The 13,848-nt window shown below is 37.7% G+C and overlaps 1 protein-coding gene across 1 annotated transcript in view; it reads right to left on the reverse strand.

Moving 5' to 3' along the window:
- Positions 1-12,292, reverse strand: part of LOC5570445 (T-box protein H15) — a 146,973-nt gene extending 134,681 nt beyond the window's left edge. Inside the window, exon 1 of the mRNA XM_021846195.1 lies at positions 11,101-12,292. Coding sequence (XP_021701887.1) covers positions 11,101-11,356 — 256 coding nt within the window. The 5' untranslated portion in view covers positions 11,357-12,292. The remainder of the gene's footprint in view (positions 1-11,100) is intronic.
- Between the last annotated feature and the right edge of the window lie 1,556 nt (positions 12,293-13,848).

Here is a 13,848-nt window from a genome sequence, read left to right on the forward strand (position 1 = left end):
TCGCTTCTTCATACGACGCACGTCCTCCTTTCGGGATAAACTTTACAGTAATATCACGCCAGGATTTGGGAATATACCCGGTAGCAAAACTGCTTACAAGTAGCTTTTTCAAAACATGTTTGATAAACTCAAACCCCTTTTGGAGCAGAACAGGATAAATCCCATCCGCTCCTGGAGATTTGAAAGGAGCAAAACTATTAAGTGCCCATTGAATCGATTCAGTAGTTACGATACTGCGAGCCGAGGCCAGAGACTCGTAACTACATGAAAAGACATTTGGTTCATCCGTAGATGCTATGTCCACACATCCGGGGAAGTGTGTATTGAATAAACATTCTAAAACTTCTTCATCGGAAGAAGTAAAGTCACCATTAGGTAAGCGAATTTCGTTCACTTGGAAATCCTTAGATTTAGCAAGAATTTTGTTCAACCGACTGACTTCACTCAAACTGGAAACATTTGTACAAAGGTTTTTCCAGCCGGATCGTTCAGCAGAACGAAGAGCCTTCTTGTAAGCCTTGCGAGCTGACTTGAACGACTCTGATCCAGCTGAACGGCGTCTGTTCCAACTCCTTCTACATTGTTTCCTGAGTCTAGTCAGATCGGAATTCCACCATGGGGTCCCTCTTGTAGTCTTTACAGACCGCAGAGGACATGCTTCTTCAAAAGCTTCCATAATGTAGGATGTTGTAGTATCAACGGCATCATCCAGATCACTTGGATTTTCAATGGACGGAGAATATCCATGAAATTTGGTCGCAACCAATTCAATGTAGAGTTCCCAGTTTGTTGACCGGGGATTCCTAAAACGCAAAGTCTGCGCAGTTACATTTGAATGTTCAAAGAAGATGTAGCGATGATCAGATAATGATTCCTCATCTGATACATGCCAATTCGTCAACTCGTGACTGATTCTATTCGAGCAGAGCGTTATGTCTAACACTTCTTCTCTATTAGAAACCATGAAGGTTGGGCGATTGCCTATGTTAAGTAATCCAAGGTCTGTACTACTTAAGTATTCCATCAGACTGGAGCCTCTCAAATTGATATCCGAGCTGCCCCAGATGATGTGATGAGCATTGGCATCACTGCCCACAATCAGCGGAAGGCCTTTTGTTACGCAGTGTACGACAACTCGTTTGAAGTCATCCGTTGGGGATGGTTCATCATGTGGTAAATATACCGAACAATAGACGTATTTCCTGTTGAGGTCACCAACAGAAACATCGATTGTGACAGCACATACATCTCTGGTAGTTAACTCAGAAATGAGTGTAGCAACGATTGCTTTATTAACGAGCACGCATGCGCGGGGCATGGAGCGCGAGTTTGACATTTCAAGCTTGCTAAAAGTAGCAAAAACTGGGTCCACAAGGTTACCTAGATAGAAGTTCCCTCTACGAAAGTAGGGTTCTTGAACTAGCGCCACTTGGGCTGCACCATTTTGCATGAGTCTGCAAAGATTGATCGTTGCTGTTCTTTTATGCTGAAGATTGATCTGAGCTAACCTAACCGTAGCCACTACCCAAACTAGGCAGGATTAAGCTTTTTGCAATCTCAGCACGAAAAAGACCAGCAACGAAAAAACCAGATCGGTATCTATTTAAAGTCGCCAAAGGCGAAAGAGCACAGAATACACTGTGTAAAACGCATAATGCGAATCCATATAGGTGATAATTTAAATTAGATGTCAACATATTCATAATCCCACCCTTATTAAGCCTCAAGATAGAGACTGAAGAAGGGCAGCCGATTATCTCGGAGAAACACAAGGTCACCTGCACCATTGCTCCGGGTAGCACAGGAAGGACTCAATACTGTGGAGGGCGCCCTGGTACCCCACAGGCTCCGTTTGCGGTTAGGTTTTATTTAGACCCCCCTAACCATTCATTCTTAGGCACGGTACGCATCACACCATAAATTAGGGGTCACCTGTGAGGTGGACTTTTACCACCGGAACAGGCAATCCGTAGTGTTAATTCTTAGCCAGTTGAAATTACCGCTACCGACACTACGCGGCTATCTAGGCTGCTCGGGAAAAGGAGGTTAATATTGATGATTAACTCCTGACGTGCCCAAGCAGCCACGTCTCTTCCAGAGATTTCTTTAGGAATCATTTCGAAGATTCCTTCAGGAATTTTACCAGAAAATTCTCCAAAATAATCTCTACCATAATCCTTACAAAAAAAAAATCACTAGGGCTTTTGCCAGATACTCCTCCCGAAAGAACTTTTGTTCGCATGAAACATTTTAGACCGGTTCCAATAGGGCTTTAGGAATATCATTTAAATTCCTCCAGGGATTCGTCCAAGGATTTCTGCAAAAAAAATATTGACAGGGTTTCCTTCAGAGGTTTAAAACTAATTCCTGCAATAATGTTTCTCGTGATTCCTTCATAGATTCTTCCAGCAATTTTTTAGTGGGGTTCTTCCAGGAATTTCTCCAGAATTCTTCCAAGCTATGTTTCAGGATTTCTTTCAGGAAAGCTCAGGAATTTCTCAAGAGATTTTTCCAGCGATTTTTCCTGGTATTCTGTTGGAGATTACTCTAGAAAATCATCCATGGATTCTGGCAGAGACATCTTCAAGGTTTTTTCCAGGAATTTCTTCAGGAGTTACACTAGGACAATATCTTCAAGAATGTTTCTCTAGAGATTTCTTCAGAATTTCCTCCGAGGATTTCTCCACGAAAACAGACAAAGATATCCCCGAGTAGCCCTCCCAGAATTCTCTCAGGAATTATTCCAGAGATTTTTTCCGGGATACCTTCCCGGATCGCTCCAGGGATTCTACAAAGGTATTCCTGCAGGTTCCACAACTCACAATTTCCTCAAGAATTTCTTGCAGGAATATTCTCCCAGATGATCCTCCAGGAATTACCCAAGAATTTCTCCAGGGACTCCTCTTAGAGTTCTTCCTGAAATTCCTTCAGAGATGCTAATATGAGATTAGTAGTATTTGATCCCTCGACCTAGTCGCTTGCTCCTGCAGAGGCGTGTAGTGAAATGGAAAAGCGCCATTGATCGTTAGTAGTGTTTGATCTATTAATCGAGACGCTTGCTTTTGCGTGGGCGAATGATGAACACTTGTTACAATGCGATTATTGAATTGTATAGCGAATCCGGTTAGGCGTGATTAAATCATGGATCGCATCACCAAACATTGGTGACTCCCAGATTTCTACCTTATCCCTCTAACCCAATATCCTTTCCATGACAACTGTGGAGATGCAGAGGTATACAAGGTATCTAGTAACTAACTAACATTCCTGCCCTTCCCCGATGACCGGAATGACTTGGCCAGTGCCGTTATTGACTTTTAAAATTTGAGCTCTCGATTTGTGCACATCGAGGAATTGTTAGCCAATCCCAAGCCCCATTCATTAAATCTCTGTGCAACTTTGATTTCTCACGCAGTAGCAACTAAGAATTGTACGGTCATCTATGCTCATGTTGCTAATGCTCAAATTCCTTCAGAAATTCTCCTTTGAATTCCTGCAGGAATTTCATCAGAAATTATCCCTAGAATTACTGCAGGGATTATTTAAAGCAAATATTTACAAAAAATCCTCCATCAAATGCTCAACATCAATTCCTTTCGGAAAATCTCTTTGTGGATTCCAGGGTTTTCTCCAAGAATTATTCCAGGGATTTCTCTACAAATTCCACCAGCAACATCTTTACAGTGATTCTTCGTGGGATACCTCCAAGGATTCTCCAGAAATTCTTCCAGAGGCCCTTCAGAGACTCCAACATAAGTTTCTCCACATCTAAGGATTTCTGTAGTAAAATCTCAACAGCGATTTTTGCAGAGATTTCTTCGAGTATTTTTCAAAAGATTGCTTCAAAAAAATCTCTAAATGATTTCCTCGAGAAAATGTTCCAGGGATGAGCTGGTAGACAATCAACTGCATATTTTAATGAAATATTATTTTCGTCTACGTAGCCAACGTATCAGTTGAAAATAAATTAAGACTGCGTAGCAAAAAGCAAATTTGTTGTTCCATGGATTTTTTTCTGGAATTCCTCCAGAGATTTCCTAGGGATTCCCTCGATAGGCTCGTGCAAAAATTTACCCAGGAATTTAACCGGGGATTCCTCAAGGGTCACTTTAGATTTTATTTTCTAGAGTTAAAAAAACATTTAGCTGCATCGACCAAAGAGTGTGGGTTCGATTCCCGTTTCAGTCCGGAGGACTTTTCATCGGGAACGCGTTTCGACTGTGAAATTGGGCGTTGCATGCTATTCTGTTGCCTGGTGTAATGCTTCCTTCTAAGGACAAATCGTCCACTGGGAGCATTAACGTGTAGGTGTCTTTTATTAAAAAAAGGTTTCTGCAGGGATTGCTCCAGAAATTCCTTCAGGAACTTATCTAGGGTTTTTTTTTTTTTCAAAAAACTTCTTTAAGAAAGAAGTTCCAAAAGAATCTCAATCTCTAAAAAAAAAAAACGCAGAAGAAAGTCTGGATGAATTCTTATTCATTTTGATGAAATTCCTGGATAAGTTCATGGGCTAATGTAGGAATTTCAAGAGGAATTCTCGAACGATCCCCCGGGAGGATGTTTTGGAGGCCCAAAACGAATCAAATAAGTCAGAAAGCGATGCGTCCCTGAGAAAATGCCTAAAAGAAACTCTTGAGAAGTTCCTATATGAATTCATTAAGTTATTTCTTCTAGAAGCCCTAGATAAATTTCTCCAGGAGAATTTCTGGAACGATCCCGATGGGAAACCTAGGAACAATTCCTAGAAGAATCTCGAGAAGACTACCAGAGAAAATTCTGGAGAAATATTTGGTGTAATCCTCGAAAAAATCGTCAAACTGTAGCTTGGAGAAAGCCTTGCAGACATCTCTGCATAAATATTTGAAAAGATTTTCCTGGAGGATTCCTTAGAGTAGTCCCCAACCGGAACGAATCACTGAAAGTTCTTTTCCAGTAGGGACGTAACGCCAGGTATATGACATGGTGTCCATCTACATCTGGATTTACATCGTGTATTTTAAGCCGTCGCATGATTGAACTGTGTGATGATCTGAAAATGTCCACATCACACCCTACCGGAACCGGTTCCGGAATATTCCGAAAAACCGGCCAAATCTAAATGTTGATCCTCTTGGTGTTCTTGTAAATCTGAATGAAAAACCTTGAAATTTGAACCGTCGTTACATACATATGTGTGAACTGCTAAATATTATATACGCCAGTTCCTTCTGAAACAGGTTCCGAATGGCCACAAACAATTTCCAGGGTTCCATTCTAGAGTTCCATATCTTTCATAAAAAGCTACAGTCTGGCCCATGAAAAAATACAAAAATAGTTTGAACGGAATTCAGCATCCTAGAGCGTTGTGGGTGAATGTAACTTCTGAATACTGTTGTATATTCTGACATATCTTCGCTATCTAGGACATTTTTTGTCATATTTTTCTAACTATCCCAAATAACGTAATAAACCAAAGAAGTTCAAAGGTTTTGTCCACTCAAAGTTAGAAACAGCGTCTGATTGTCGTATACTCTGGTGATACACTTTCCACCTTCAAAAATCACACTTTATCGTTGAAAATATTAGTTTGTTTGGTATCAGAGGGTGGAAGTTCTTAGAGTTCTTAGAGAACGTGTTTTTCATGGTCACAATAAAATATTTTGCCAGAGTACTAGATTAGAGGGCAATTCCTCTCTAGTAATGTGAAAAAAACATAAAAATCATGTCCGACGCAAAAAACTTAGTCTAAACGAATTAAACAACACAAATAATGAATAACGTTTATGTTTCGTTCACATTTTCTTTATAGGAACTACTCTAAAACATGATATGACGATTTTCGTTTTTTTTTTTGAGGGCAATATCATGTTTGGTTTTTTTTATAGAAAAATCGAATAATTACCTTGTAAAAACGAGTTCACAAGAAAGTGCACTTAGTTTTAAATGTACGCAAAAACATTTAAAAAACGTTTTGAAAAAGGGTCCCATAAAATCGGGTCATCTATGTATTTTACGATAAAAAATCAATTTTTAAGCAGTTTTCGTAAAATAACTTTGTCAAAACATTTTTTTTATTAAAATGGTTTGCATACAAAGTTTGAAAACAACTGAAGAATGCTTGAAAATTTGATTTTGGTTGAGTATTGAGTAAAGTTATGATAAAAGAAAAATGATTTTTTTAGTGAAATGAGGATAAGTTTAGAGAAAACTGCTTTTACCTTTGACTTGTTTGGATTTTACACAATTTGATGATCTTTATACTTTAAATAAATTTATTTTTGAAGATAAGGATGCTTAAAGCTTCAAAATAGGTTAGAAAATAACAATATTACGAAGACTTCACTGGCGGTCTATTTTAAAACATCAACATTCGTCTTCAAATCACTTGTGTCACCTCTGAATCTCAATATATAGTCTCAAACTTTGAAGTGTCCCATTTTATGTGTTTTGAGTTCAGAAAAGCACACGCATTTTTGGTTACAAGATCTTTTGAAAAATAAGCTGCACCCTAGTGAGCGAGCATCATAGCAAGCATGATAACACATATTTCTATCAAAAGTATTATAAAGATATTTCATTGTGTTATAATTGGAATCAAATTATTCACAAGTTCTGCTATGTCTTTCATTGCTCACATTTATTATGTTATTATTATTAAACTTTGCTCGGGCACCGAGTAATAGATTTTTTTTAAAGTGAACTGCATTCAATGTTTTTTTTTTTCAAAAAAATACTCGAGGATTTTGAACAAGTTTTTAAGACACCATTAAAACAGGCAACGTTTCACCTAAACTAGTTTGTTCGGTGATTTGATTTGGAATACGTCACTAGAAATGAGAAACTATTTCAGAACAATGGTTAATGCTAGTATGATTTCTAATAGTTCGATTTTTGCACGAGTCTTGAAAGTATTTTTCAAAAAACATTTCAATTTAATTGAGACATTTGAAATAGGAACGTTTTGATATTTCAGATATATCGGCAGTGCCGGATTTGGGCTTCGGGGGCCCGGCTCCGATCTCTTGATGGGGGCCCTTGGTACAAAATTAGCGTAAAACGCTAAACATAGGAAATAAAATATCCAGAAAACTGCAAACAAATGCAATATCATTCAAATGTGATTATACCTACATCACTTTGTGAAAATTACGTTAAATAAATTATCAGTAAAAATACTTGAAAACCCGTACATACAAAGTAGTTTGATTGAATTTTGAATGAATCGTTCTTAATTGATTATATCATTAAAAATATTCCAGTGGAAGTCCAGACTATTTGATTCTTCGAAACTTGTATAAGAGTAGCAAAGATTTTTTTTCATTTTTGCTGCCGATATTTCCAATTAATGAACTTGATCGACAATCTTTATTGAAGCAATAAGCAAATCGATTAACTATTTTGTTTTGGGTTAATTTTTAATTCCACTAGAGTTTGTATCCTTTGACAGATACGCGTATTTCGACCTTAACTATAAGGCTGTCTTCAGTGTCGTGTATTAGGCTCGACATTATTTTATTTTGTTGTTGTATGATTTCCTTAAAATGATTCAATCGCGACTGGATTGAACAATATGCTTTTCAATATTAAATTTGATTTCCAAAATGGTGAAAAAACAAACGTTTGTCAAACGTTGCCTTAATCAGATATTAAATTGCACGTGAGCTTCAATCTCGGTAAACTAACAACTTCTAGAATTAGCTTCCTCAAGGTTCATTTCTTAGCTATATACTCTCAATGTTCCAGATATTGACAACAGGGGATTTTTTTTATTATCGTACAAATTGGGCCGAAGGGTCTCAGATTTTCATGAAACTTTTTCCACAGGCAGGGCTCATGGATATATGAATAAAAAAAATGAGAAAAATTCAGGGTCGCCTATTTTTCCGGAAAACTCAGGTGGAAATTTTTTGTTTTCTCTTGACACTACTTACTTTGAAAAATCGTAACTCAAGAACGAAGCATCGTAGAAACAAAGTTTTTGTATGAAAATTTATGCAAATTTTCTCAAAAATCTAAACTAGGAACTGGAAAAAGTTTCCCACAGAATTTTCCACCGTTGGGAAAATTCGTAAAGAAAAGCCGGAAAAACTATGCCCGAACTCGTGGAAAATTTTCAAAAAAATATTTTCGAGAAGGTAATTTTATAAGCTTTAATCACTGAAATTTTTGGAATGTACTTTTTTTTTCGTTTTTGAGTTATGGCCAATTTTGTGAAAAATGTCCAGATGTGTCATATAAGACTTTTCTTTGAAAAATCATAACTCAAGAACGAAGCATTGTAGAAACAAAGTTTTTATATGAAAATTTAAGCAAATTTTCTCAGAAATCCAAAAAAAATATGAACTGGAAAAAGTTTTTCACAAAATTTTCCACCGTTGGAGAAATTTATATAGAAAAGCTGGAAAATCTATGCCCGAACTCGCAGAAATTTTTTAATAAAATATTTTTAAGAAAGAAACTTTATAAACTTCAATTCTGGTAACTTTTAGGATGTACTTTTCTTTAGTTCCTGATCTATGGTCAATTTTGTAAAACATGCAAAGATTTACCATACATGCCTTTTCGTTTAAAAATCATGACTCAAGACTCATCATGACTTGTCGAACCGGATTCAAATTATCTCAAAAATATGAAATTTTTGAAATGGAATCAGTTTCCTAGGACATTTTTCACTGTTTATGAAAACAAATAATGAAAACCCGATTAGCTATTCCAGCTTTCAAACAAAGTATATTTGAAAAGAGCGATCCAATCCTACAATATTTTTCAATACGCTCATTTTTTGTTCCTAAAACATGATCAAATATTGCTAGGATGAGCTGTTTGAACCATATATTTACAAATTTATAAGTTCATAAACAAAATTTCTTAAGAACGAAACTACATAGAAACAAAGTTTTCTTCAATCAGAATGTAGGCATTTTTTTCCTGTTAGGTAACTACAAAATTGACAGTTAAATAAATGGGTAGACAATATGACAAATAGGTACAGTATCGGACATATAAAATGCACCAAAGCCGTTTTCCATACAAAATGGTCAACTTCAGAGAGCTATATCTCCGCCGTTTCTCAACCGATTATTTTCATTTTTTCTGTGACGAACTACAAATTTTCTCAATTTTCGAAAACTATTGTAAAAGTAGTGTGAAAACTATCCATTAAAAAGTTACAGATAGGTTGAATTTTGACATAAAAATGCACCAAGACACAAAGTGTTGTAACAGAAAAACTACGCGTCGTAGCATCTTGATGTCTTCAGCGCTTTTGTTCATTGCAAGATTAGGACCAAATGCGCTGAAGACATTGAAAAGGTAGGATGCATAGTTTGCCTGATACATCACTTTTCGTCTTGGTGCATTTTTTATGTCAAAATTCAACCTATCTGTAACTTTTATACCAATAGTTTTCACACAACGTATTCAATAGTTATCAAAAATTGAGGTAATTTGTAGTTCGTCACAGAAAAAATGAGAAAAATCGATTGAGAAAAGGCGGAGATATAGCTCTCTGAAGTTGACCATTTTGTATGGGAAAACGGCTTTGGTGCATTTTATATGTCCGATACTGTATATACCAATTCAAGTTTAAAGCGTTAAAATGGCTTGAGAATCATAAGTTTACCAAAAACTAACAAAGAGCAGTGAGAAAGTGCAAGTGTTGTCTATCAGCTGTATATTCCTCGTTATTAATTTTTGGAAAGTGAAAATTTTTTTTGAGAAAATTTGCTTAAATTTTCATATAAAAACATTGTTTCTACGATGCTTCGTTCTTGAGTTATTATTTTTCAAAGCAAATAGTGTCAAGGGAAAACAAAAAATTTCCACCTGAGTTTTCCGGAAAAATAGGCGACCCTGATTTTTTCTCAATTTTTTTTATTCATATATCCATGAGCCCTGCCTGTGGGAAAAGGTTCATGAAAATCTGAGACCCTTCGGCCCAACCCCGTACGGTAATAAAAAAAATCCCCAACAGTTTGGAAGAACTATGCACGTTTAGACAACTTACAGAACAGATGATGCTAATGTCTCTGTAAACAGCCCTCGAGTGAAAATCTTGCAAGGATCGTAGCAAAATTTGCCTGATAATCTATTAATTTGTGCAAGTAAATTAGGGATAACCTGATAAGAAAATAAAAAAAAATGTTTATCGAGTATCTTCGTCTATTCAAGATCATTCCAGAATACACAGCGCTGTATTTTTGACAGTATCTTTCCAGAAAGCTGTGATAGCTTGCTTTATATTAAAGTTTTTGATATAACCATCATGGTTTAATTGAATCAAAGAATTTGCATTGAAATTGAAAAAATCCGATTGATTTTTGTGTTTTAAATTTAAAATCAATAATGTAAAACCAACTCATTGATTTGTGTTTAATTTCTTTCCACTTTTTGATGGGCCCCTTGATCAGAAAAGCGCATTTGCCTCCTTCGTACACCCCAAATCCAGGCCTGAGTAACGGAATATCGATATTTTGCTTTCGATATTCTATATTTTGATATCGATATTTTCTACTAAATATATCGATATTTCTTTCCAATATAAATTACACTAATATACGGAAAAACATTTTGGATTTTCTCCACATATAATTTTTGGTTGTATTTCAAAACTCAGTTTCCGTTCAAATTGTACTAGAATGTATCTTAGCAGAAAATATTAACGTCCATATCAGTTAAAACAACAAAAAATATTGAGTATTCAATGTTTTTTTTTTTTAAATCTTTACTAAATGCCAGGTCACTTAGCGATATAAGGATTTGGCTCCATTCAAATATATCATAAATTATTCCGATGCTTTTTGAGGTACATTACTAGATCACATTATAACATAACTGGATGTAGAAGAATCTACTAATTTCTAATACGCATCCATCTTATCATTCTTTTATCATTTTGCTTCTACTGAATCAAAAGTCCCAATGACTTCAGTAAATGGTTCATGATAGAGCGTTCTACTTAAGAAATGGCTACCACTTATTATGAAGGATTGGATGACAAAACACGCAAACATGATTGATATTCATAAAGAAACATATTAACTCCTTTTAATTTATCAATTCTCTACCATTTGCTTAAAATTTATCCCAGCTTAGATTCGCTTTTCCGTTACCATCACTTACTTATACTCCTCTCCGATGGCTCCCGACTGGAGCTTCCACCGCCGGCACTTCCCCCATTGGCTCTGGCATTGACAGACACTGCTGCTGCCGCCGCGGCAGCTGCTCCACGTGCCATGATGGCTGCTATCGAAAAATCCGTCGCACCACCGGAACCGGTGCCGGTACCCGTATTTCCACCCGCCTTCGAAGCAGCTATGGCAGCAGCAGCCGCTGCCGCCGCAGCCATTGCCGCCGGATTTTGCGTTCCGAGCAGCATTGCGGCCGTTGCCAGCCGGTTCCGAAAATCACCTATCTGTTCACCGAGTATTCTTCCGAGATTGGCACTAGCACCACTTGTTTCTTCTTGTCTGGATATTGCTGCTGTTGCTCGAAAGCCACCACTCAGCCGAAGAGGATTTGAGGTATCAATTTTGAGACCGTTCTGAGAATCTTCTTCTCACTAATGGGTTGTTCTGGGGAGAATGGTCTTTCTTCTTTGAATCTTCCAAAATCGTCACACTCACTATGTCATGACAGCATGTCTTCACCACTCTGCAACAAACGTGTTGGGAAAACAATCAACGGATTCTTCACGCGACACAGCAGACCCGAGAAGATATTTCAGTTTAACGAAAAAATCAATTTTCTCACGATTTCCACACTCGACTCACACGTCAGGACTTGATTCGGGACGATAAAAAACAACTAACATCAACGAAAACATCGACTATACGAACGGAACGACGACTCCGCTAAGCGATCAACGTGCACCAGTAGCACCGGGATCGAACTGCTGCACCGGAATGCATATGGCCGCGGCGTGCGATTGATACAAAAAACAACACGCCGAGAATCTCGCTGGAACCCATTTCACGACGCGCGCGGAGAAAAGAGAACAAGAAAACGGCACCAGGCAGGGCTGCGACAAGTCGATCAGCGGCAGCGCGAAATCGACGACGAAAACGAAGACAAAAGAGAAGAGGCAGCCATCCGAGAAGACTGGGCGCAAAACGGACTCGCGAAATGTTGACTGCTCACGATTCCACGCGGCGAAGCCCTTTGTTAGCTATCAGCTCAAACAACTACACACCCGCGTGTCTCGTCAATAGCCGCGTGTGTGCAGGCCTTAAGGCGTACTTGTGCAAACTAAAGTCCAGTCCAGTACGGCCGATACGAGACTTTCCTACCACTCGAGGAAGCATTCACAGGCATAGGCGCATGAAACCATCGCAAGCGGAGAGACTCTCTTCTACTGTGGAAAACACTGTTTCCGAGACGCACCGTGGAAACTCGGGCTATCGCCTTAAATTTTTGCTGAATGAAAGCCAAACACGCGTGCTGCACACCGAGAGAGGGTGGTTTGTCTTAAGCTCCGCCCCTTAGTGATACGATGCATTCAAAAGAGAATATGGTGTACCGTCCGTAGCCTGCTGTGATGGTGCGAATCGAGTGTGAAGCAATCGGACGAACATCGGAGCTCACTGAGTGCGAGGGGCGTTCTCCTCCAAAAGTCCACTCACTTCCAGTGAACTCACTTCATACGCGAGTGCCCAAAGAAACTCACCACCACCAATATAAAAATTAAAACCCACAAAAAATATACAACTCACTAATTCTTCGTCGGTTTTGCTCCTCATTTGAACCTTTCATCGAGCGCTAAACACATACGAAGTCGCACTCACTCACCCTCTTCATCATCGCTCAATCGCTATTCTTCGTTGCTGCCGATGATGACCGATGACGGCGACCGGGAGATGACGATGATGATGAAGGGGTCTGGCTCTTCTTCGGTCGTGTGATATTACCCGGCAAAAATATCATTCAATATCTTTTTTCCCTCTTGCTCATTTACACACCGACCGGTGGTGGTCCGAGGGAAAACAACGAGCTTGTTGAGTACCTATTCAGTTAGTGCCGTCTTGCTTTGGCGTGAGGCTTTCCTTGAAACAAGGGGATTAGCAGCGTGAGGGTTATTGCCGTTTCGTTAAGCGACCGACCGAAACAATCAATATGTGGGCATGAAGTGAGAAGACGGTAAGTGGGATTCTAATGTGATCATAATTTGAGGGGAATGGTAATTGAAATTTTGGTTGCAGATAAATCGAGTAGTTTTTGTGACAATTTCATTGATTCAAATATCTGTCTCAAAAACAATTACACCAGTATTTGGCTGAGAAAATTATTAGTACTTTGGCCTGGAAGAATTGTTTATAAAGTAGTAAAAATTACACATTTGCAAAAGTTATCGAAATGCGAAATACGTGAGAGAATTCTGCCCAATTATTTTGAAAACTCAACAAATTTAGGACAAATGATCGTGAAATTTCATTAATTTTCAAATTTCATGTAAATAGTTGGTTGGGACTTTTTCTAGAAAAAAAAAAGACACAGATAAGTTTTTTTCTATAGGACATTTTAACCAGCATCTGTGATGAATTTGTTTGATTTAATAATCGTTTATATTGGAAATTTTGATTTAAGAAAATCAATTCTTATCTAGTCAGCACAGACCCTACATTCTGATTTTGTTGAAAAATAACTAGTAAAATATGTTGTTATCAAAGTCTTTCGCCGTGGTGAGTTTAAGAACATTGTATCAAGGATGTTTTATATAAATATTTGTTTGAAATTTTATTTGGCTTTGCTAGATTCAGATTCAGATTCACGAAAGGTTAATCCCTATTCCCTTGGATAGGCAACTTTATTTTTTGATATATTCATGTTTTTACGTAAATATAAGGATTTGTTTTTTGACCATTTCAAAATCGA

This window comes from Aedes aegypti, chromosome 2 (assembly GCF_002204515.2).
Source record: "Aedes aegypti strain LVP_AGWG chromosome 2, AaegL5.0 Primary Assembly, whole genome shotgun sequence".
In the NCBI taxonomy this organism is placed as follows: Eukaryota; Metazoa; Arthropoda; class Insecta; order Diptera; family Culicidae; genus Aedes; species Aedes aegypti.